Source organism: Passer domesticus, chromosome 3 (assembly GCF_036417665.1).
Source record: "Passer domesticus isolate bPasDom1 chromosome 3, bPasDom1.hap1, whole genome shotgun sequence".
In the NCBI taxonomy this organism is placed as follows: Eukaryota; Metazoa; Chordata; class Aves; order Passeriformes; family Passeridae; genus Passer; species Passer domesticus.
Window position 1 is genome coordinate 108364291 of NC_087476.1, and position 23043 is coordinate 108387333.

Here is a 23043-nt window from a genome sequence, read left to right on the forward strand (position 1 = left end):
CAGGGATGGAGCAGGGATGGTGTCCGGGAAGGTCCCCGGGATGGAGCAGGGATGGGGCAGGGAAGGCCCCCAGGATGGAGCAGGGAAGGTCCCCGGGATGGAGCCCGGGCGCGGCCCCGCCGGGCCTCGCGCGCCCCGGCCCCGCCCCCGCCCCGCCCGCGCGCTGACTCGCCCGAGCTGCCACGTCTGCCCGCTGACGTCACCCCCGGCCGGCGCCTCCCGGCCAATCGGCGGCGCCGGCCGCCGCTCCGAGCAGACGGGGCCGAGGGAAGAAAGGCTGGTTATTGCGCATGCGCTGCCGCCGCCGCCGCGGCCGCCGGGAGAGCGAGTCCGTAGGAGGGGGCGCGGCCGGGAGGAGGCGGCGGCGCGGACTCGGTTTCCCGTCGCGCCCCTCGGCCGCCCCCCGGCCATGTAAGCGCTGCTCGGCGAGCGGCCGCCCCGTTTCCTGGTCGGGCTCCGGCGGCCATTTTGGGCTGAGGCGCAGCGCGGAGGCCGCGGAGCGGGCGCGGGCGGACGGGCCGAGCCGAGCGCCGGGCGATCGCGGCTCCCTCGGACCAGCGCACCGCGGAGCGCCTGCCTCGGCGGCGGGAGGTGCCGCCGCACCGCCCCCTCACAGCGCGCTCGCCGTCCCTCGGGCCGCGGGCCCCACGGACATGTCCAGCATGAACCCCGAATAGTGAGTGCGGGGCGCGGCGGCCGCGGGGCCGCGCTGGGGGCGCGGGGGGACCGCGCCGGGCCCGCGAGCCCGGCCCGCCGAGCCCCCCCGGTCCCCGCGGGGCCGCGCCCGGGCCGGGCGGCGGCGGGGGAGGAGGAGGAGGAGGAGGGTGCGGACGGGAGGCAGGCAGCGGCCGGGGTGGGTCCGGGGGGTCTGTGGGGTTTGTGGGGTCCCTGCTGGGAACCGGCACCCGCCGCCCGGAGCGCCGCGGGGCGCAGCCGCGGCGATTTTCCCGAGCCTCGGGAATGCCGATCGGGGCCTTGGCTCCAACAAGCGAGCGGGGGGACCCCGGCGCCCCGAGGGAGCCGATCCCCCCGGCCGGCGGCGGCTCCGTAGCCAGGGGTCCACCCTTCGCCTGAGCTGCAAGTCATGTGTGTGTCACATGGCTCTTGCAAAACACTTCTTGCCTATGGAGATTTTGCAACGCTGCGACTTGATAATAGGACGCTCTCGGGGCTGTTTGCAGCTGAAATGGCACTTGCTTGGGGACGACAGGAGGGGGTTTTGGGAGGGTCGTTGTGCGAGTTTGGCCTTTTTCTTTAGTTGGCCTGCTCGGGAGTCGGGCTGTTTGACAAGCCCAGGGCTTGTCTCTCTTCTGGAAGCTCGGCGAGCTGTGTCCTGCCCACCAGGCTGCCGGGAATAATAATATTAAACTTTATTTTCAAGGCTTTCTTGTGTGAGATAGAGAAAGGATTTAAGCTTAATTTAGAAAGCAGTTCAAAAAAATCAGCTGCTGCTCTTGCAACCCTTCAGCCTTGTAGGGTGTGTTTAGGGCCTTTCCCTGCTGCTGGCTTTGCTGGCACCCCGGTTTGGGGCGGTGGAGCCACTGTCACATCTGATGCCACCGGAGTGGCTCTGGTACTGAAACGCACATGTGGTGTGACATTGCTGCTCTTGGAAGACACCCACAATTTTGTCCTCTCGGCTGGGGCTCCTGCCTTGTGTGGCCGTGGCTCCTGTGCTCTCCACTTACGTCAGTGGGGTTGGTTGCAGGCACTCCGAGTCCATTAAAATCACCTGAGGAGCAAACAAGTAGTCATCGGCTGGTGAGGGGGTTGGTGACACCCAGGAGGTACAGCCAGGAACTCGAGTTACATCTTGGCAGGGTTACATCACAAACTTGCTCGTGTAGCTTTGGAAAACGCCAAAACAGTAGCTGGAGGTGGGCAGTGGAAGAAAAACCAACAAACTGCTGGTGCCCCATGGTCCTGTTGGCTCTCAAGAGTTAAACTCAAATTTACCGTGCAGGCTGTTGAGTTCTGTAGTGGGAAATCTGCCTGCAGTGTTAGGCCACTGGGAGAAATGAGTTTGAGGGGGCTTTTTCCACAGATTGTTTTTTGCCTTTCTTGCAGTCCATCAGCCCTCTAGACTGATGCAGTGGGTGTTCCCTGCAGGCAGGTACTGAGTGCTGAGGACTGTGTTTTCAGGGAGACTCGCACAGCCGAGTTCTCGAAAGTGAAACAAAGAGGAAAAGCTGGAGTTGGAGATTAACTCCAAGTGTTAAATTGGCACTTCCTGAGAGGGTGGAGTCGGCAGGATGAGGGGAGGAGATAGGAAGGGTGTGGTGAGATGGACAGAAAATACCTGTCACTGTGATGTGTGTACTTGGATCCCTGTTAAAACAGGAATAAGATTTAAGGGATTATGACATTGCTCCCTCTGTTCCCTGGAAAGAGATACGTCCATTTGCCCTCTCAGAAGTGCCTTGCCTATAATGTAACACATTCTCTCTTCCCTGTCAGCTTCAGATCAGGCTGCAGCTCCAAATCCTCTCTCCTGGGCATGCCAGAACTCCATCACAAGTCAGTGGGATGGCTAGTTAAAATTTCTAACTAAAGACCTACTTCCTTCAGCTTTCCTGATAAAGCTGCAGGGTTAGGCTCTGCTCATGCAAAGGTTTGAAGGGGAGTTGTGCTTCTGAGAGCTTCCATGAAGCTTCAGGGCTGTGGGACAGCCAAGTGGACTGTTAGTTTTTAGATTGAGTGAAGGAGCTGAAGAGGGGTGGATGTGATACTAAAATGAGTGTTTGGAAGCTAAATGCTGAAAACATCTGCCCAGCCGGCCCTGGGATGTGTTCCCCCTGTTCCTCCCTGCCTGGCGGGGTTTGAGTGAGCAGAATGTCAATATTGACTCTGCTGGGACTGCGTCGTGTCAGCTCCAGCATTTCCTGCCCTTCTGCTGCTTGCATGTGGCATAAACACACTGCTGGGGTCCCGGGCCAGAGCAGCCAGGTGGAGCTGGAGTTCATCTTGATCAGGTCAGTGCTCTGCCTGGATCTTGTTCTAGATACCTTCCAGCACAGATGGGGAAACTCAGTGGCTTTTGGAGCAAATCTTGGGGGGTTCTTTCTGCATTCTTCAGAAGTGCCTGGGTGTACCAGGGAGGTTTCAGTCTTGGGTGCTGGTGGTTGGTAGATGTCAATTGAGTGACAGCTCCTAGGTTGCTGGAATCATCTGAAAGTGTTTGTGTTCTAACCTGTCTGAACAGCAATCTGCCATGCAAAGTGGCAGCGTGTCTTCTGGATTCTGTTTACTTACACAGAGTGTGGTCAGAGTGACAGTCATGCACCCCTTCAAAATTTCTGGGGTGGTAGCTCAAAGAGTGGGGATTGAGGCTGCTGTGAGTACCTGTTTACAGTAAGCCTGCAGCTGACATCAGTGATTAAAGCCAATTCCAGCAGTTCCTTGTTACACACAGGTGACTACCCAGCCTTGTCTGTTTTGGCATAAAACCTTCCAGGCATTTAAAAAATCCCCACATGCCTCCTTATATAAATTAGATAAACAGCTCTATCTTAGAGGCCCACAGGTCCCTTGTTCCGCACAGCTTTGGCCAGGTCTGTCCTCTACTTGATTTGGAGGTCCCTTTTTTTTTTTTTTCTTCTTTTTTGGCAAGAGGCAGTTACATTTAACATCTTTGTCCTTTATCTCTCTGGCAAGAGGAAGTTATGGGGAGGATTTGAAAGCCTCAATCTTACTCACCATACCCACCTGCCTTGCTGCACATGCTCTTCCAGTGTGCTCTTTTAAACGACCCAGGTATGCCTGGCTTATGTAAATGGTGAGAAATAATGGAATGATTAACCTGAATTCCCAGTGTCTCCCAAGCAGTGTGGAGAGGGCTGTGCTGCATAGCTCAGCCAGCTTTATGAAGGCTCCCTAAACCACAGGAGCTGATGAGTTTTAAGCTTCCAGATTTAAAGAGCAAAATTCAGTGGCTTCAGATATGTTTGTGTGGCTCTTCAGGAGTAAATACCAAATAACCTGTGTGGCTTGTTGGATGCATTGCTATAGTTGAACCCCTTTACCCAAATATTCTATTGCTGTAGCTCAGTCTACAAATAACTTTCTGCAATTTTTTATAGCTTTTAAAATTTTTGATTTAAATTGTTGCTGTACCCAAGAGCTGTCTCAAGCATCATAGTCTAACAAACTGCACATTTGGTTCTTATGGCCCTAAATAGGCACCTGCTGTATTTTAAACGGTCTTGGGAGCTGTATCTTTTAAAGCTTTAAGCTGTACTTGGAAAGGAAGGCACTATAGTATTGGAATATGGAGTGTTCTAAAAAATTAAAACCCTTAGTTCCTAGAGTCTTACTTATACTATTCCCAAACTGGTGAAAGTCTTACCACCAAAATTAGGTTTTTGTGACACAACAGCCATTTCTAAGGTCAGAGACAGAGCTAACTCAGTAAAGGCTGTTTCCAGCTGTGCACCTGGTGCTGGCCCTGGGTTTGGTGGGCTGAGGCAGGTGGCTTAAGACCACTGTGTGTCTCTGTGATTCTGGAAATACTGAAGCCCAAAGTGAGGGGACAGCTAAATAGCAACAATATCAAATCCAGTATTTAAGGCTTCTGAGGTCTTACTGTGTTAGCTTAACATTTGTTCTGGGTAGCCACTGTTACTGTTCTTGTTTGCTGCTGAAGAGTGAGAGATGTAATGGGCAGGTTTGGCTGGAGCTGCTCTTAGCACGAGGAGTAACAGAGGAAGAGAAGTTTTCATGTGTGGGGCCTGGGGGAACCTGAATTACTCTTGGAAGCAAGTGGAAGTTTTAAGTGGATCTCAGACCCACAGCTGAAGCCTTACCTCTACCAGGAAGGAATTACTTTTTTTCCATTAATTTTAACTGAAGGCAATACAGTGCTAATATTCTTGTGTTAATATTCTCAAGGGGATTATAACATGCTACAAGCTGTAAGTAATAATTTGACTTCAGATTGCTGGAAATTCTGTGTTTGTAGGGAACTGAGTAACCCAAGCTTCCTGCTGGAGTTGGAAGGAGCTGAGTGAAAGTTGAGGCACAGCAGCGGGGGAAAAGGCAAAGCATAGGTGTAACAGTGGAGCACGTCCTGGAACCCTCATCCTTTACTTTGCTCTCCAGGTTGCAGAGTTCCTCCTGCTCTTGGGGACCAAACTGTCATTGGGGGTGAGAAGTTGTCTGCTCTGTAGTAGTGCTTCAGCCAACTCAAACCCACTGAGATGTGTGGGTTGTGGGGCAATGTAGTTTAGGTCCCCTGAATAGTTTGGGTTAATTGTCATTCTCCTAAAGCCATCTTGCCTTGTGGGAGTACATGACTTGACAGGTGGAGTGGTGAATTCTGTGACTGGAAACTGCTAGGTATCCTTTGACTTTTTGGTTTTTTTTAATCCCTGTAGTGCTTTTAGCTGTACACTGTTAGGAAAGGTTGCATTTTTAAGGATTGGGTTATTAGTTGCTACATTTAGCACTTGTGACTCCTCTCTAGTCTTGGCAGAAGTGCTGCAGAGACTGGAGGTTCCAGCTGGGTGTGTTCTGCAGCCAGGGCCCAGCCAGGTGAGAGGCTCTGGAGCAGAGGAGTGCTGAGGAGCTGTGCTTGGCCATCTGCTTGGCTCTTATCAGCTGGGCATGGATGCAGTTTCCTGGCTGGATTCCTGCCAGCCAGAGGCAGTGGCCATTCTAGGAAATAATATAGGTGGGGACAGTGGACTTCAGGCACTCCACATATCCTTAATCTTTACCTCTCCTTGCTTAAGTGGACATAAAAATATGGCTGTTGAACTGTTGTGGTTAAGTGAGAACAGGACTTAGTCCTGGGCCATTACAGGGCTGAAGAGTTGTCAACTGAGAATGAGTTAGTTTGGTACTTGGGAAGCAAAATAACTTGTGTAAGTGGTGGGTTGTGATTTTTCTGTTACTTGTTCTCTAGCCATGACATTTCCCCATTAGTCTTAGGACTAACACAAAACCCCATATTTTGCCAACCATGAAATCTTCACTACTCTTTGAAGTGCAAATATAGGCTGGTCGGTGACACTGTGCTTATTCTTTAATGTTGGGAAAACTCAACATTAAGCAAAAGATTTGTCAATTCTTCCAGTGTATCTTGAGAATTACCAATACCACACCTGGCATCCCCAAGAGATGTATCCTCATCTGGCAATGACTTGAGCTTTGCTTTCATTCCTGGAAGGCAGGTGTGGTATTGGTCACTGCTCGTAGTCTGTTGTGGAACGTGGGTATTCCGTTGTGCTGTTGCATTCTGCTGCAACTTAAATATGAGTAACTTGAACTGAGGAGAGAAATGCAGCTGCATTTGGCAGCTCCCTGGTGTTGGTGAAGCTGGGCAGTGGAATCAAACCTCTGAGTCCAGAGAAGCAAATGGCCCTGGAGGGCAGCAGGCTGTTACCACCAGCTGTGTTCCTTGAGTTTCTCAGCCAAACAAGGGGGCTTGCACTCACTGCAAGGCATGGTTTTCATCTCGGCTAAACCACAAAGGCTGAGGTTGGACTGTGCTCCTCCTGCTGATAGTCCCTCTGTTATCCTCAGAGTAACTTCCCAGGAAGGCACAGTTCCACACAACAATGCTGTGCTCAGAGCATCTACCTCACACTTCCCTTACCAAGTAAATTGTGAATTTTTAAACTGAATAGAGGAGCTTGGAGTTGTAGCTGATTTCCCTAGCAGTGAATTAATTTGCCTGTCTCAAAAGTCATAATATACTGGCTGTAAGGAATTTCTTTCTTGACAGTGTTCATTAAGTGACCTAATTTTTTTTTCCTTCTGCAGTGACTATTTATTCAAGCTACTTCTGATTGGAGACTCCGGTGTTGGGAAATCTTGCCTTCTACTTAGGTTTGCAGTAAGTGATCATGCTTGGCAGCTTTGTAAAAGAGGTACTTAGCAAGAGCTTCCCTTCAGGTAGCAGGGCTGATGTCTGACAGGCCTGGAAATACCAAAGAATAAGTACAGTATTGCAAACTCCTCCTGTCTTCTGAATTTGTCTATCTGATGTAATTGTTTCACTAAATTGGGAAGAAATAATATCAATAATACGTCCAGCTAAGATTAATTCTAATTTTCCTGTTACTTGAGAACAAGGTACCTTAATTTAACTTCCATCACTACAGTAGTGGTAGAATGCTGAGGATGGAAGGAATTCTGGGGGTGTGCCCTTAGGCATGAGGAGTACAGACCTTGATCAGTTACTGCTTGATAAGAACATTTCAGCCAGATGAAGTTTGATATCTGCAGTAAAAAGACCTACCAGCTGTTTAGTCAGAGAAGTAATGTAAATAAAACTCTAGGAGTAATAAGGCTTCCTGCTTTCTTTAGTGAATGTTAAAATTGCTGGTGAGCTGTTCTGGCTCTAGTTTTCATGTCAACAAGAAAATGTAAAATGGGTTTGACAGCTCTTAGTAGGAAAAGCTGAAGTCCAGTGAACTTCTTATCTCTGTCTGTGCCAAAGTGCAGCTTTACGTGTTCCTGGGAGGAGAGGAAGGGAAGCAGGATATGGGGCATGACCCTAGAAACTTGAGTGTGGCACTGCTGCAAGATGATGGCTTTGTTTTCACAGCCTGAGCAGTTCCTCTGGGCACCTCTGGAAGGAGCCTGTTGTACCTGGAGTTATTAATGTGAAGTGGTGACCTGGGTGTACAGACAACCTCAGTTAAAGCCATTATGGCTGCTCTTGGAGCAGGATGAGCAGTAGGAGGATGTCACCTGCTCTGCTCACAGTGTGGAGGCAGTGGCTTGGAAGTGACTCCACAGCTGGAGCAGCACTCCAGAGTGGTCTAGCCTGCTTCTCTTGCAGATACTTCTGAATTAATTTTGGCTTCATGTAAATAATCCAACTTTTCTTTTTTGATAACCAGCTTAAGTTTGTGCTGTGTTATCTGATGTTCCTTCACCTGAGTAGCCTTGTCCTTTTGAGATGTTTTTCCAACTAAACTGTTTTACCCTGACATAATGAATTACCACAGCATACCACACCTGTGTTTTCATGCTGCTGTAGGTTAAACTTATTCAGGCTTTTCAAACATTCCCTTTGGAGTATTGAAATGTTAAGGAAATAAATGTCATGTCATTCTGAAAGGCTTAATACTTTATTCTTACTTGCATGTATTACCTAAGATGTCTTCCATTCACAGCCCAGAGGAATCCCTTGCTTTTTGTGGTACCTACTGGTAGCATAAAGCCTTTTGTGGCACATTGTATGTGGAGTTCTTTCTTTGGGTGCTTTAGGAGTAGAAACTTCCTTCATGTTGACAAGCTGACAATCACTGGAAGGTAGCAAAGACTGACCCAGCAGTTTCTGTGTGCCTTAAGGCCTGTTGGAGACTGCAGTCAGGTCCCTGCAAGCTGCTGAGGCAGTGCTTCCCCTCCTGTATGGACACAGGCAGCAGAGCAGAGCCTCAGCACGAGTACTCCAGCTGTAACTCTAACCTGCCTTAGCAACCAGCTGCAGCAGCAGAGGATCTGACACTCGTGTGTGACTGAGACAGAGCCTCTGACTTGTTCTAGGTAGCTGCTGTGTGACACAGATGAAAAACCGTCGAAGGAAAATAAAAATGTGATGTGTTTCAATAACTCTAGTGGTTATTCTAAGTAGCTCTTCAGTCTGCCAACATGAGCAAAGACTGTTTTTTACACTGCAGCTCACAGGGCATTGACACTACAGGATTTCCAGAAAAGAGGCTTTTTTTGACTGGTTCTGATTGGTGCTTTTAAAAGCAGAATTTTTGAAAAGTAAATACTCAGTGGAAATGCTTGGCCACCTCCTGGACTTTGCCATGAGAGATCAGGCTGGTTTTACAAGGAAATTAAGTCCCTTTGTCTGCCTGGTGCATAATGAAGTAGGTGACTGCAGAAGAGGTGCAGCTGGCTTGACTTCTGTTCACTCTCTCTCCTAGGATGACACGTACACAGAAAGCTACATCAGCACGATTGGTGTGGACTTCAAAATCAGAACTATAGAACTAGATGGGAAAACAATCAAGCTTCAGATAGTAAGTAGTATTTCTCAACTCCTGTGTGCCTCAATCTGTTGGAGCACGAGTTATATCCATAGCTATTGGTGGTCATCTTGGTACTTTAAAATACTTTCAAATACAAGGATATTTTTCCTGTTACATGAGGCGAAGCAGTTTTTGCAAGACTTACCCTGCCCTTAAAGAAGGGTGCTTATTATCAAGGCTGTTTGCCTGGAAGAGGAGATTCTGTGCTGGAGTGCTCTCATATCAAAACTGGTGTAGTTCTGCAGTATTTTGCCAGGATTTGTGTAAGTGCAGGAATACCACACAGTTGTCCAAGATGCCTGAATTCCACAGCAGCTGTTACTACCAGGCTGCACTGTCTTAAGTGCTGGAAACTGCTTTTGTTGACCTGAATGGAAAAACTGACACAAAGGCTTGTAACTGGCCTGGCTGCCTTAGCACTGGGCGGTGTTTTCTGGTTATGCTTTTGGCCTTTCACTTGGAATAAACAGGGGAAGAGACTTGGCAATTCTTTAATCTTGAAGCACTCTAAAAGGGTGACTGGTGTGATGAAATCTAATATCTGTGCAAGGTCAGACAATCCTTGTCAGCCACTGCTTCCAGCTCAAGCAGAGGCTCACAGGACTTGAAGGCAATGACTCAGGGATTCGGTGTTGTGGAGCAGAGTCCAGCTTACAACCAGAAGTCTGAGCTTGCAGACTCTAATGTAGCTGTCCTGAGTACAGAGCAGCCCACTAGGAATGCTGTCACTGCTGAAATGTGTCTGTGAAGTCTGTTTTTAATACACAGCCAGGCCTATTCTTGACACAGCTCCAGGGAGAGAAATGTTTGGGTGAGTCCTGTTCCCGTCCTGGGTGGGAGAAGAGATCAAGTGCCTTATGTCTTTTCTTAACTCTCCCAGCAGGAGAAGGGAACCAAGTTTGGTTTGAGTTGTTGCCTTTAAATACCTTTGCTGAAGCCTGTGTGCCAAGGAAGTTGAAGGGAGTGGTCATGTCAGAGACCTGCAGCTCTCTGACCTTATTCCTAGCAGGTTTTCAAGCCCTGGCTTGTGTTTGCTCTTCTGACCATTGAACCATGGCTTCTTCATGGGTCAGAACTGCTTAATGGTTTCCCCAGAGAGATCTCTTGACTACACTTGGCTGAAATCAAACAAATGAGCACTTTAGAAAAGCAGGTACAAAGTGTAATTCTCAGTTAAAATACATGATCTCCTCGATCCAGTTTGATGCATACAGCTTCAGAGCCACTGCTGTAGCTGTGCTGTGGATGTGGTTGCAGCTGGATGGCTGCTCTGCTGAGCTGTTTCTGGAAGCTGATGTAGAGCACTGGCTCAGCCAGCTGCAGGAGCTGACCCTGTCACTTGTCTTGCAGTGGGACACGGCGGGACAGGAGAGGTTTCGGACTATCACTTCCAGTTACTATAGAGGAGCTCATGGCATCATAGTTGTGTATGATGTTACAGATCAGGTATGTGTTAAACCTCTGCCTGCAGGGTTTCTCCAGGCTGATGAGTAAATTGGGAATTTAACAGCTGGGCACCTCTTAAGGGAGACAGTGATAGAGTTCTACAGGCTTATCAGGCTAAATGTATGTGTTTGGCAGAAATAAAACGCAGAAATAAAGAGAGCAGTGGAATTTGTGGCTCCTAAGCAATTTTATCTTAGGCTTAACCTAAAACTTGGTGAGCAGGTAACTGATTGTTCTGTGTGAATACCTCTCACCCTGCCTTTGGTAGCAGGAAATCTGAGTTACTGATGGAAGTTGTTGAAAGATTTCTGAATGTACTTGAACTGTGGTCTGCAGTAAAGACCAGCATTTGGAACAGAAAATTGTCAGCCTGTCTGCAAGATACAACTGAGCCAGTGTTTTCTCTGAAAGGATCTCTGAAGAACTGGTGCAGTTGTTTGAAGGGCACTTAGGAAGTATAGGGTTTCCTGAATTAATAAAAAAAGAACACTTGTGTTCAGTCACTAACTGGAGTATCAGTCCAGCATTTCTGGAGTCAGAGGTTGTTCCAACATATCTACAACAAAGTGGTTTGCAGCTAACACCTGATGCTCAGTATGTATGTGGGATGCATCTGGTTTCAGCTGTGTGCCACATCTCCTACCTCTGCTACAGGAGGAGGAAGAAGAGCCCCAGATGGTAGAAGATGTAGAATATTCAATATATGGAGCAGGGAAAAATAATAGGGGGAAGAGTGCAGGAAGGGCTGATGACTGTAGGGCTGGGAACAGGAGCTGTATGGCCCCTGTGGTGACCGGCCTGTCCCGAGGCCACCAGGGGAGTTGGGCAGCATTAGAGAGTCCTTTCCCATGGTTGTGAATCACATGGATAAGTGCAGTGCTCTTTCCTGGTCATGCCCAAAGGGATAGTGCTGAACTTTCCCCTTCATCAAGGGCCTTGCTTACAGTTCTCTTATCTCGTAGGAGTCTTTCAATAATGTCAAGCAGTGGCTGCAGGAGATAGACCGCTATGCCAGTGAAAACGTCAACAAGTTGTTGGTGGGGAACAAGTGTGATCTGACCACAAAGAAAGTAGTAGACTATACAACAGCAAAGGTATGTTGGGACTCGAGTGTTTGCAGGCTGAGCCCCTGCTCTGGTTTGTCATGCACAGAGGTGCCACAGATGGGGGCAGTTTAATGGCCTCCTGCCCTGCAAGTCGTCCTCAGACTGGAGATGGGGTGTGGGGTGGGATCCAGGACCTTGTGAGTTATCCCGTGGTGCTCCAGGAAGTGAGGTGAGGTATGAACCTGTGTATGAGCTTACTGTTCACTGTTTCTCGATTTGCAGGAATTTGCAGATTCTCTTGGAATTCCGTTTTTGGAAACCAGTGCAAAGAATGCCACAAATGTAGAACAGTCTTTCATGACCATGGCTGCCGAGATTAAAAAACGAATGGGTCCGGGAGCAACAGCTGGTGGTGCAGAGAAGTCCAATGTTAAAATTCAGAGCACTCCAGTCAAGCAGTCTAGTGGAGGTTGCTGCTAAAACTTGCCTCCCCCCTTTTGTCTCACAACAATGAATTTGCAATCTGAACCCAAGTGAAAAAAAAAAATTTGCCTGAATTGTACTGTATGTAGCTGCACTACAACAGATTCTTACCGTCTCCACAAAGGTCAGAGATTGTAAATGGTCAATACTGACTTTTTTTATTCCCTTGACTCAAGACAGCTAACTTCATTTTCAGAACTGTTTTAAACCTTTGTGTGCTGGTTTATAAACGTGTAATCCTTGTTGCTTTTCCTGATACCAGACTGTTTCCTGTGGTTGGTTAGGATGTATTTTTGTTTTGATGTTTCTATTGGCATGTTTAGATGTCAGGTTTAGTCTTCTGAAGATGAAGTTTAGCCATTTTGTATCAAACAGCACAACAGTGTCTGTCACTTTCCATGCATAAAATTTAGTAAGATATATGTAAGATCTGATTTGCTAGTTCCTTCTTGTAGAATTATAAATGGAGAGATCACACTATCTGATTAATAGTTTCTTCATACTCTGCATATAATTTGTGGCTGCAGAATATTGTAATTTGTTGCACAATATGTAACAAAACTGAAGAAATGTTTAATAAATATTGTACTTATTAGAAGTAATATCAAACTGTATGGTGATAAATATTGTCTTAATTTGTATGGCTAAGGGGGAAATCAGGCTTGCATTGTGCACAAAACAACATATCTGTGTGTGCAGCCATGGCTCTCAGACCTTCCCTGCAACTCGCCCAGTGACTGTGGCCCCAAAGCCCGAGCTGTCATGGTGCTTAAGGCACGAGTGCTGTACCAGAAACACCCAGCCAAGGTTCACAAGGCATAATGCACTCTGAATGTACAACAGTTCCCTAACTTAGTCTTGGAACTTAATTTATTTCTCAAGGACTCTATGTAGGGAATTCCCGTCAGCTTTGCATAGCAGGGGAGAGAACAGTATTTCCCTAACACGAATGATTTCAGTGAAACCTTGAGGAGGTATGACTTTCTACCAGTATATTATGTCTTTTCTATATACTGTTACTTCCATCCTCTTTTAATCAGTATCTTCTGACTTAGTGCAACAGCTTAGCTTCTGTTCCCTTCTGCAGCGAGGCACCAGGAGGGTGACATGGGGATAGCAAGGCCCCCACCATACTGTTGCTCAAAGTAGGCGCTTTCTCAAACAATTTGGAACTAACCAGCAGCCAAGAGGTTTTGGATGGTGTGTGATTCTTTGTACAGAGCTAATCAAATCATTAGTGCCTGATGTCTAGCTAAAAGCCACAGGAAAGCTAGCCTATAACACTTCCTATACATGTAAAATTGTTCAGCTTTATCTAAACTCAAATGTTCAGCCTATTCTGTAAATAGTCTCATGTTTGAAAGACCATGTAACATTCCCCTAGTAGTAAATACACCCTGTGATAGTAAAAATATAGCCTAGGTATGTTGTGAGGTATAAACTAAAACTGGTGCAAATATCCTCTGATTTTTTTTTTTGGGGGGGTGACTTTGGCTAACAGCTTTCTTCAACATAGTTGCATAAATCAACAGGCAATTGTAATACATAAAGTATTGTCATGGTTAAGTTGAACTCTTCCACTTGAGACCTTCACAATAAAGTGATGTGCTTTCTAGTAGAGATGTGCTTGTTGGTATAATTCATTATAAATGTGACCTGCTGCTCTCAGGAGCAGGAGGAGCAGTGAGAGCTGCTGAGATCAGGACGTGAAGCAGAAGGAGGTGTGTTGAGGGTAAAACATCTTCCCTGCAGAGAGTGCACAAATGAACTTCAATGTCGAGATGCCTGCTACATACTATCCAAACCAATGTTAATATATACAGTAATAAAAGCATTGCAAAACCAGTTGGGCTACACCAGGTGTTTGGTGGTTCTTTGTTTCCCCCTCAGTCACCAATGGGTCACTGGGCTCAGGCTGTTCCAGGCTGAAGCCTGGGGATGTCAGGCTGAGCTGTGTGATGAGCAGGCCTAAAACTCCTGGGAAAAGGCACTGTTGTTTCTTAGCTGTGAGCTGAAATATTGAATATTTGTGCCACAATGGGCCAAAAAAATTTGTCCTTCAAGCCAAGGATGTAGAAGATGGGAGAATACCAACCCTCCCCCACAAACCCCAATGAATTATTTGCTGTAACTGCTTCAGTTTAACTTTGCTTTCACCTTCTGCTTGTGCAGAACAGAAACTTCTTTCTGTTCTGTTCACAGGCATGGGAGGAAATCATCGTGTTCTTGTGCAGAGTACATCACCACCGTTCAGGTTAAAGGTTAATTAAAGCCAAGTACCAACATTCTGTAACTTTTTTTGGCCACTTACCTTATGCTGCTTCAGAGCTGCCCTTTTTCTGTTGCAGAAAGGGCGTGGAAACCCTTGAATGTTCTCAGGAGTGACTTAACTGCAGTAGCTGGAAGGGGGGAAGGCACAACTTCACCCCAGGACACCAGCACAGCACTAAGGCAGCTCCTGCCAGCAGCAGGTACCAGCAGGTTACACAGAACCTGGCTCCTCCCTGCCTGAGCTCGCTTGTTGATTATTTTATTTGGATTCAGTATTACGGCTTTTTGTGTTTATGAATAACAAAACTGAAAGTTAAGTAGGCTCTGCTTCAGCAGGGAGTGGTAATTATAAACAGGCCTTCAGTTTGCTCCCAAGAACCAGGAGTTGCTATTTCTTGGCTTCTTGCACCTATTTTTGACGAGCATAAACAAACCATGAGGACAGGGCTATTAAAATCACACGGCTTTACTTAGCGAGCGCACGGCACACTATGGATTGCTCAGTTAAAAAACTGCCTGACATTTTGCTAACACAGAACAGCCCACTTCAATAAAAAAAAAGGAAGCTGTGTTAAAAAAACAAACCAGAAAAGGCCAGCTGTACATTCCTTGCACAGCTCTGGACATCCCAGCACACCTGCTGTACGGGACACCTTTCTCAAGCCATGGCACAAACCCACGCTGAAATCAGCCCTGTGGGCAACTGGACACAGATTTTGGCATCTCTGGAGAGGTGATGGAGGTGGTTTGGTGCTTGCTGCAATTCTTCTCAGCCCTCCCGAGATGGGCTAACGCAGCCTAGGTCTGACAGAGGCAGCACCTGAAATAAAATGAGGGGTTTGGTGCTGTGCTTTGCCTGCAGTCTGACAAAGAAAGAAACCCCCATGCTCTATTCCCCCATCTCACCAGTGCAGAGGTAGAGGCAGCAATTCAAAAACCACAACAAACCAAACACTACTTATGACACTGTTTTTGTCTTCTAAGAGGCTGGCACCCCTGAAACACTTGCCTCCACTTTTCTTTCAAGGGAGATGGTCAAGAAATAAGCAAACAAGTTTTCCAGCCTCTATACCTGAAATCACTTGCTTCCCTTTCCCACCCATTAACACAGCAACCAGAATGTTTCTGAGAAAATACAAAACCAAAATGTATCCCTTCCTCATCTCCCCTGCACTATGCAAGGGATCTGGGGAGAGCAGGTGTCTGTGCTGGACTGCTGACCCCAGCCCTGAGTGACAGGGACCTGCCTGCCCGGTCTGCCCTCTTGGGTTTCATCAGCTGGTTCACCCGCACTGCTCTTTCCCTGACACGGTTAAACACGATGGGGCATCTATTTTGAGTCTCCCTGCTGCTTTCTCAGGCCTTCCAAACAGAATCAAACAAATAACAATGGAGCCTGATGATTGGTGTTTGCTAATTCGAGTGTTTCTCTTCCTGTGCTGCCTCCCCTCTGCCCGCTGCAGCAAGGCTGCTTTGCCCCTGCTTACCCAGGGAGCAGCCGTGTGCTGCACCCGCCTTGTCCTGCCCCACGGCAGCCAGGATGGACTTGTACAGGTGCTCTGCGTGGCTTTCGAGCTCCTCCGACTGTCTGGCAATCAGAGCCAGCGTGTCCTTCAGAGCTGGAAAGCAAAAATGCCTGAATGGAGGTGACAGGAATGCCATAATTCAGTGTCTGTCAGAGCTGACAGTTGTGCTCGTCCAGGCAGACTTTGGAAGGAAATCAAGTGTTAAAAATCAATAATGTGCTGTTCATCCCATCCCCACTGTGATGCAGCATTTGCAGGGGGTGGGGACTGACCCAGGAGGCTCCAGGCTCATAATGAAGATGCAGAAATAGTGGGTCTTAGAGAAAACCTTTGGAAAGCCCATCCATAATGCAGCACTGTACCCCTAAAACCCCTTTGGTGACTGCAGCTACAGCCCAGCCCTTAGAAATCCCTTCTTCTAAATCACCACAGCAACCACTCTGCGTGTGCTGTGGTGCTGGCCAGGCTGGGCCAGGGATTTTGGGGGGCACATGCCTTGGCCAGCATCACCTGTGTCCATGAGCAGCCCCACACAAGTGCTCCTCCTCACCTGGTGAATTCGACGCCATGCAGTCCAGGAGAGCTTCTCCCCTCTCCAGCACGCTCTCAGTCAGGCTCCGGTGGTCGGCCACATCCTTCCTGAACTCCTGGCATGGCAAGGAGAAGAGCAGCGTTTCTTAGGAGGGTTTTTGAAACACACACCTGTGGCAGGCTGCCCAGGGTGGTTTCTGCCAAGCAGGTTCCTGGTGCTCCCAAATTTGGCTTGGCAAACGCAGTGCACCCTGGCCCATTCCAGTGATGCCTGGCTTCCCACTGCCCGCAGCACAGCAGAGGGAGGGAGCAGAGCACGGGTGACACCCACCAGGTAGCGGTGCAGCGAGGCCAGCACGCTCTCGGCATCCGGCGAGGGTGGCACCCAGCTGCCGGTGACATCCACCACGCTGTACAGCCAGCGGATCAGCTCTTCCAGCTGGCAGCAAAACATCTGCTCAACAAAGCATACAAAAGGGGTCACTGATCTATTTCTGCAACAGAGACAGCACAGGGACACGAAAAGGTGAGCCAGTGGTGTTTTGGAAAGCGACTGTTCCCTGTTTCTACTCAACCCTAGCACAGAAACATCCCTAAGCTTGGGAAACCAAGGGTCAACGGGAAAAAGGCAAAAATAAACTCCTGAACAGTTCCAGCACTCACTGAGTGTGGCAGGAATTGAGGGCCACCATGAAATGTCTGCACGGAGAGGTGCTGGAGGCTGGTAGCACCCAGGCTGAAGGAGAGGTTGGCCTCCACCACCTCCCAGCCCATGAGACATCCTCATCCTCTTCACCAGACCCATACAGTTAATTGGCAACTGCTTTCCCCAGGAGATCGTCTCATTCAGTTAAGTGCTTTCATTTATTTTTAAAGCACCTCCGTAAGGGATTATTTTTGTAAGATGTTGCATGAAACCCAGGGGCCTCTGCTGGCACCAAAATCAGGCTCGAGACCTGTTCCTGCTCCTCAAGAGTTTGCCATAAAGCAGTGCTCTTCTCTGGCATTGCAAGTTGGTATGACAAATACAGAGAAGATGCTTTTAAATCAACAGAGTTATTTCCATACCAGAGGAGGGGATGAGTTTGCAGCTCTGTGCATGATAACACTCCTGTGCAAACAGCCTAGCATCATTTCCAAATTCGTCCCAGCACTGGGGTGGGAAGAAGATGGAGAGGAGGGTGGGAGCACAGTGCTGGGACGAATTTAATAATCCACAAACCAATCAGGAAACCCTTCAGAGCTGCTGCAGCTCCTGCCCGGTGCAGCAGCGCTGCAGGACGAGTGGGCTGGGGGACCCAGCTGAGTGCCACATCTCCACCCAGCCTGGCCTGTGACACAGCCCCAGGGAAAGCAAGATGGGCTCTTGCTCCATCAGAAGGAATTATCTGCTCTGCTGAGCCCCCCTGCATAAATTACCACCAGCTGCCAGGCAGGACACATCATGCAGAACAGGAAGCTTTAATTAATCCTGCCATAAAGACAGGCACATTTTATTCAAGATCTTCCCAGAATAAAGTTTATTTCTGGTCTCAGCCTACCTTAACACACTGGATAAGGGACTCGCTCTGCTGGCTCTTCTTTGGATGCCCCTTGGCCCGTGGTTCATTTAGGCACATCCCATCCAACGTGTCCCTGAGCCCAGGTGGTAGATGAAGCCCGCGGGGAGGATCCCTGTGGATCCAGCCATTCGATTCTGTGCTTTCCCAGCTGGGCTTTTGGAAGCTGCAGGGTTGCCACAGCCCAGCATAACCCTCAGTATTCCCTCTGTCACCCCCAGCCCCCACTTCTTCTAAAGGAGCCAGCCCAGATGAAATGGGCTCCTTGCTGGTGCTGTGATGTGCAAGGTTCTGGTGGTCATGCCCAGGCGTCCTTATAGTTAAGGAAAGATTGGACAAAAACTGAGCCAGCCTTTCCAGCTCCTTCAGTCTTGGAGGCAGGGAAAGAAATTCTTCATCACTCTCCCACTCCTTCCTCAGGGGGAGCACTCCTGTGGTGGGTAAAAACCTACTGGTGCTTTTCACCTGCCCTGTGTAGTTTGGGCAGGGGCTTCCTCTGGTAGCCCAGCTTCTCCCATCGGCAGCAGGGCGCCCAGGTGAGCTTGGCTCAGATGATTCCACCCTTACATCCTTAGCAAAACCTCTGGAAAGGTGAGAGGAAGCACTCCTTGTAAATGATGCTTTGGCAATAGGTGAAGGTTCAAAGTATGGGACAGCCCCTGAGCAGCCTCTTTTTCCAGGCTTTGGGGTGGAGAATCTCTCTGAAGAGGCTGCAAACTCCCAAAGTCCATTTTCTCTGCTTCCCCGAGCCTGCCCAGCTCGGCCGTAGATGCTGGTGGACCTGGACATGCCCTCAGGAGATGCAGAAAAGCTGTCCAGACCTATTCCTGAGTCATGGAAGAAAGGCTCCGGTATCCTTCCCAGCTTGTACCTCGGCTTCAGAGGGTAAGCATAGTCCAGCAAGTCCTCGTACTCCTTGTTGGGGTTCCAGTGGGGGGAGCTGCGGTCCGGAGATGGGGGCAGTGAATCCGGAATGGCACAGGCCCAGTAATCGGCTTGGTAGGAGGAGATCTCCCGGATGCGCCCCACGGAGCTGCGGTAATCGAGCAGAGCGCCCGGGGGCTCCCGCCTCTGCAGGGCCCTGCCTGCCACCCGCCATGGGCAGCACAGCTCCTGGGCAGCCGTGGTGGCCGCAGAAGGGACATCCGCGCTGGCTGGCAAGCTTCCGGAGGGCTCCTCGGAGGGGCCGTTCCCTTCTGAGGACACGGCAGAGAGGCTGAGCACGGAGCGGCTCCGCAGGGCGCTCCCGGGGCTGGGCGGGGTCTGGGGCCGCAGGAGCTCTGGGGTGGAAGGACACGGGGACTGAGCTCCCAGACTCTGTCTCCGACGGCCAGCGTGGGCAGCGTGGCGGCTGCCAGCAAGGACGTTCTGCTCGGCAGAGCTGCGCCGGCTGGGAGGGCTGGACACCGGGTCCCAACCGCCCGATGCCTTCACCTGCTCAAGGACGGGATAGGAAAGGAAAGGGAGAGAGAGACACGCATGAAATGAAGCACAGCATCCAGATAAAAGGGTCCTTTGTGCTGGGATATGGAGAGAAAAGCCCAACCCCGGACCTGCCATGAGCTGAGGCTGGAAGTGGGACCCTGTTCCATCTGTGGGATGGCCGGCAGCTGCTCAGAGCAGGGCTTGCTTTTAAGGAAAGGCATCTCAAGGGCTTGGGAAGCTGCACGAGTCCTCTGGCAGCAAGAGGCTCATCTAAAGAGCACTGTCCTGAGCGAGTTCCCAGCTCTGCACTGGCAACATGGAATGGAAGCAACAGCCTGGGTGTTGGAGCCCAAGCCCTTCCCCACCACACATCTTAGCCTGGGCAGGGATGGGCACTGTGTCTGGGAGAGATGGAAAGCCCTTCCTGGGAGAGCCCTGACAAACAAGTCCCCACCTCTCCTGGGACTTCCTGGTGGTGCAGCAACGCCTGCAGGTACAAACCCTCTCACCTGCTCTTCTTCTGAGGAGAGGAACCAGTGGCCAACTCGACAAGGCACAGGGCCACCATCAGCAGCTCTATCCACTAACAGCCCTTTCCCCGAGGAGTTCACTCTTGCTCTGGGAAATCCGGGTGCAGATGCTGAAGGCACTTCTGGGGGGCAGCTGGAGCCTCCGTGGGTAAGGTCAGTGGCCGTGTGACTGTGTCTGCTCACTGCCACACCCTCTGTCCCTCGCAGGCCGGGCTGGGCTTCCTCTGTCCCCAAAAGCTGCTGCAGGCTCCCTGCCAGCTCCGGGAAGTCCCTCTCCGTGTCTGCGCTGTCCCACCTGGCATCGCCCTCGGCCTTGCTGCTCAGTGACTCCTCAGAAGGTGACTTCCCCACATCCACGGCCATCAGGACACAGCTTCTTCCGCAGGACGATGCTGAGCCTCGGGCTCTCTGGAATACACAACAATGGCATCTCAGTGTCCCCCTTGTCTCCATGCCAAGAAACTGGGTGTGCCCAGTAACAAAGAGCTGGAGCATGATCGGGGTGAGACCCCAAAATTCATACAGGAGCATCTTGGTACACCAGGTGGGACAGTGGTCAGAGCAAACCCTCACATCCCAGCAGTGTTTTCTGCTTCCGAGGATGTGACACACAGGAAAAATCTCATTCCAGCCCTGGGATGCCAAGAACAAGCCTGGGCTGTATACCAGGCACCAGAGTCCTGCAGTGATGGCCAAAGTCCCCAACCCTTTGTGCACCATGAGGTCACTGGGCCCAATGAGACATCATTAACCAGGACATGAAGAACTTTCTGGCGTGGTGAGCTCTGAAGGCTGCTGGGGTGGAAAGCTGAGTGTTTTTTAAAGATACAAACCCAAAACCTTGAAGTGGAAGCTGCCCAGAAGCAAGAAGCAGCTATAAAAAGTTAGAGAGGGAGGTAGGAGGCTGTAAAACTCAAACCTGGAGCTCAGCGCTGCAGCTTCTACCTCAATTCATGAAATTAACTCTTTGGGAAATTAATTAATGGAAATACTTGCACTGACTGGGCTTGAGTGAGGAGCTGCTGCAGGATAACCCGTGAGCCAAATGCAGGAGACCCAACACAGCCTCCGCCAGCAACTCCAGCCCAAGCCAAGGTGCTGGCAGCAGGAAACGTCAGCAGAGTGGTTCTGCTGGTACTGCCCCAGCTGGTGCCAAGGGAGCACCAGCAGCAAACCCAACTAAAATTAAATTTAAATTTAAAAAAAAGGTGAGAAAGAATTCCCAAACAATACTTGGAAGTGGGAAACAAGATGACACTCCCTCCCTCGGCCAGCTCTTTTGTCACGGTCTCGTTTCACGATCCCCCCCCCCCTCCTCCTCCCGGGTTTTCCCACGGGCACGGGAACAAAGAGCGGCGGGAGGACGCGCCGGGTCTCCCGGGGAGACCAAATCCCCGAGCCGGCAGCTGATCCCGCTCGGCAGCGGCTGCGGGGGGACAGCAGAGCCCCAGGCACAGCTGGAGCCCCAGGACACTCCTGAAATTGCTCCAAAGCCGACCCTGCGCGCACCACGTTATCCGGAATGGATCGCGCTGCTCTCTTCTGCCCCCAGAAAGGTTGTGCTTCCACACAAAGAGCTGGGGTTGCTGTAAAAAATGTAATCCATAAATCTGCCCTTGTTACGTGACTTTAAAATGTATATAAAAGACAGAAAAGATAACAGGGCATCCAAGCAGCCTCTAAAGTTTAAAAGTGAATGTGCTGTAACCAAAAGTGAACCTCAGGACAGCTTTACTTTGAAGATGCCACGTTAAATTCAAAGGGATTTGAACGTCGTTACCTCCACCAGATTTGCTGGTTTGGGTCAGGTGTCAGCCCGGCAAAAACAACTGTAAAACACATCGAAGTTTGACCTTAAATCTGAAAATCACGCGTTAAGCAACATAAAACAAATCTTACAGGTCACGACCCATCTGTTATTTTCCTGACTGTGTGGAGGAGGACAAATATTCTGAAGTTAAGATCATTTGTTATCTTACAGAGGCAGCATGCAGCGATTTACATTTCCACGATGCCATTGGTCTTTAAAAAAAGAGCAAGTGCTGGTTCACAGGTTCATTAAATCTCCAGAAGCTAATTGGATGCTAAAGAGAAACCAGGAAACCTGCCAATACACAGGAGTGAGAGTAAATCTGCTTACTGCAGGATTTGTGAGGGTATTTAAAGGGACACCAGAGATCTCCCTGCATTTTCCAAAGTCTCCAATTCAGGCAGCTGATTTCAATTAACTTCAGAGGCAGCTGAAGTTATATCCAAAGCACACCCAGACACAAACGAGACGGGGACGTCGCACACACCCCACACACAGAACAATCGGGCAAAAAGTCGTATTTAACAACAGAGTGAGAACACTACTGCCACTAAGTGCAACTCCCAGCTACACTCTAGAAAACGAGCTTTCTCACCATTTTCCAACAAGCCCCAAAAAATTCAGAGGTCGGGTTGCCCGTGGCAGCGACGCATCCAGAACAACCCTGGCGACGGGAAGAAGCAATCCCAAATCCTGGGGCAGGAGTGAGGAGGGATGTAAGACCACAGCCACAGGCACGGTGGAAACTTTCCACTGGCCTCAAAAGCACGGGAAAACGGCCCAAACACCCAAGCCCTCAATTGTCTCACAGAAATGATACCCGTGGCCGTGATTTCAGATAACAGAAGACAGTGGGGCTACTTCATTCATTTCAAAGGGAAGGTCCGCGGGGATGTCTCCTGAAGGGCGATCCCTGAGCTTCCTGACGCCGCCAGGAGGGAGCGGCCGGCGGACAAGGAGGGCTCTGCCCAGGGAAAGGCTCCCACCGCCCGCGGGGCTCGCCCGCCTCACGGAATGCACGGGCAGCAGCGGATGCTGACGGAATTTCCGTCTCCCGCCAGCTCCGCTTGGGCCGGGCAGCATCGCTGGGGCTGGTCTGGGGAAAACCCCCACACCGCGCCCGCCCCTCAGGCCGGCGGGACTCTCAGGGCTGCTGTTTTCTGCTCCCCTCCTTGCCCGCTTTCTGTCCGCCGATTTTTTAAAAAACCGCAATTAACCAAAAAGACAAGAAGCAAAGGCAAAGAGGCCGAGGAGGCGCCGCACCGGGCAGCACCGGGGTTCCAAAGGGATCGCGGCCCGGGACCCCCGGGATCCCCCCCGGGCCCCCCTCACGCCGCGCCCCGGCCCCCACTCACCGAGCGCCGGCCCCGCCCCGCCCCCGCCGCGCCGCCAGCCAATGGCAGCGCCGGCTGCGTCAGCGCGCGCG

At 50.1% G+C, this 23043-nt stretch overlaps 2 protein-coding genes across 5 annotated transcripts; one reads left to right on the top strand and one right to left on the bottom strand.

The window, feature by feature from the left end:
* Window positions 1-275: 275 nt before the first annotated feature.
* RAB1A (RAB1A, member RAS oncogene family) lies at window positions 276-13810 on the top strand. 2 transcript variants are annotated; one of them, XM_064414938.1, is made up of 6 exons: window positions 276-676; window positions 6763-6835; window positions 8886-8981; window positions 10341-10436; window positions 11399-11530; window positions 11765-13810. In XM_064414938.1, exons 1-6 carry the CDS (start codon window positions 291-293, stop codon window positions 11960-11962), a joined length of 981 nt encoding a protein of 326 aa, XP_064271008.1. In that variant the 5' UTR covers window positions 276-290; the 3' UTR covers window positions 11963-13810. The 2 variants fall into 2 exon arrangements, with proteins under 2 accessions (XP_064271008.1, XP_064271009.1); XM_064414939.1 differs by lacking the exon at window positions 276-676 and adding an exon at window positions 2483-2517.
* Window positions 11776-23043, bottom strand: CEP68 (centrosomal protein 68). Of its 3 annotated transcripts, none has more exons than XM_064414936.1 (7): window positions 22973-23043; window positions 19787-20215; window positions 17835-19286; window positions 16625-16747; window positions 16313-16409; window positions 15724-15855; window positions 11776-15056 (listed from the first exon to the last, which is right to left on the bottom strand). In XM_064414936.1, exons 2-7 carry the CDS (start codon window positions 20168-20170, stop codon window positions 15025-15027), a joined length of 2220 nt encoding a protein of 739 aa, XP_064271006.1. In that variant the 5' UTR covers window positions 20171-20215; window positions 22973-23043; the 3' UTR covers window positions 11776-15024. The 3 variants fall into 3 exon arrangements, with proteins under 3 accessions (XP_064271006.1, XP_064271005.1, XP_064271007.1); XM_064414935.1 differs by lacking the exon at window positions 22973-23043 and adding an exon at window positions 22213-22944; XM_064414937.1 differs by lacking the exon at window positions 22973-23043 and adding an exon at window positions 21707-22198.

Bases quoted from the DNA above. Each gene is read 5' to 3' on its own strand.
- RAB1A (XM_064414938.1), top strand. From the start codon at position 291: ATGCGCTGCCGCCGCCGCCGCGGCCGCCGGGAGAGCGAGTCCGTAGGA. The intron at 677-6,762 runs GTGAGTGCGGGG...TTCCTTCTGCAG, and splicing joins TCCAGCATGAACCCCGAATA to TGACTATTTATTCAAGCTAC. The intron at 8,982-10,340 runs GTAAGTAGTATT...CTTGTCTTGCAG, and splicing joins AAACAATCAAGCTTCAGATA to TGGGACACGGCGGGACAGGA.
- CEP68 (XM_064414935.1), bottom strand. The intron at 19,287-19,786 runs GTGAGAGGGTTT...GTCCTTGAGCAG, and splicing joins TCTCCTCAGAAGAAGAGCAG to GTGAAGGCATCGGGCGGTTG. The intron at 16,410-16,624 runs GTGGGTGTCACC...TTGCCATGCCAG, and splicing joins CCTCGCTGCACCGCTACCTG to GAGTTCAGGAAGGATGTGGC.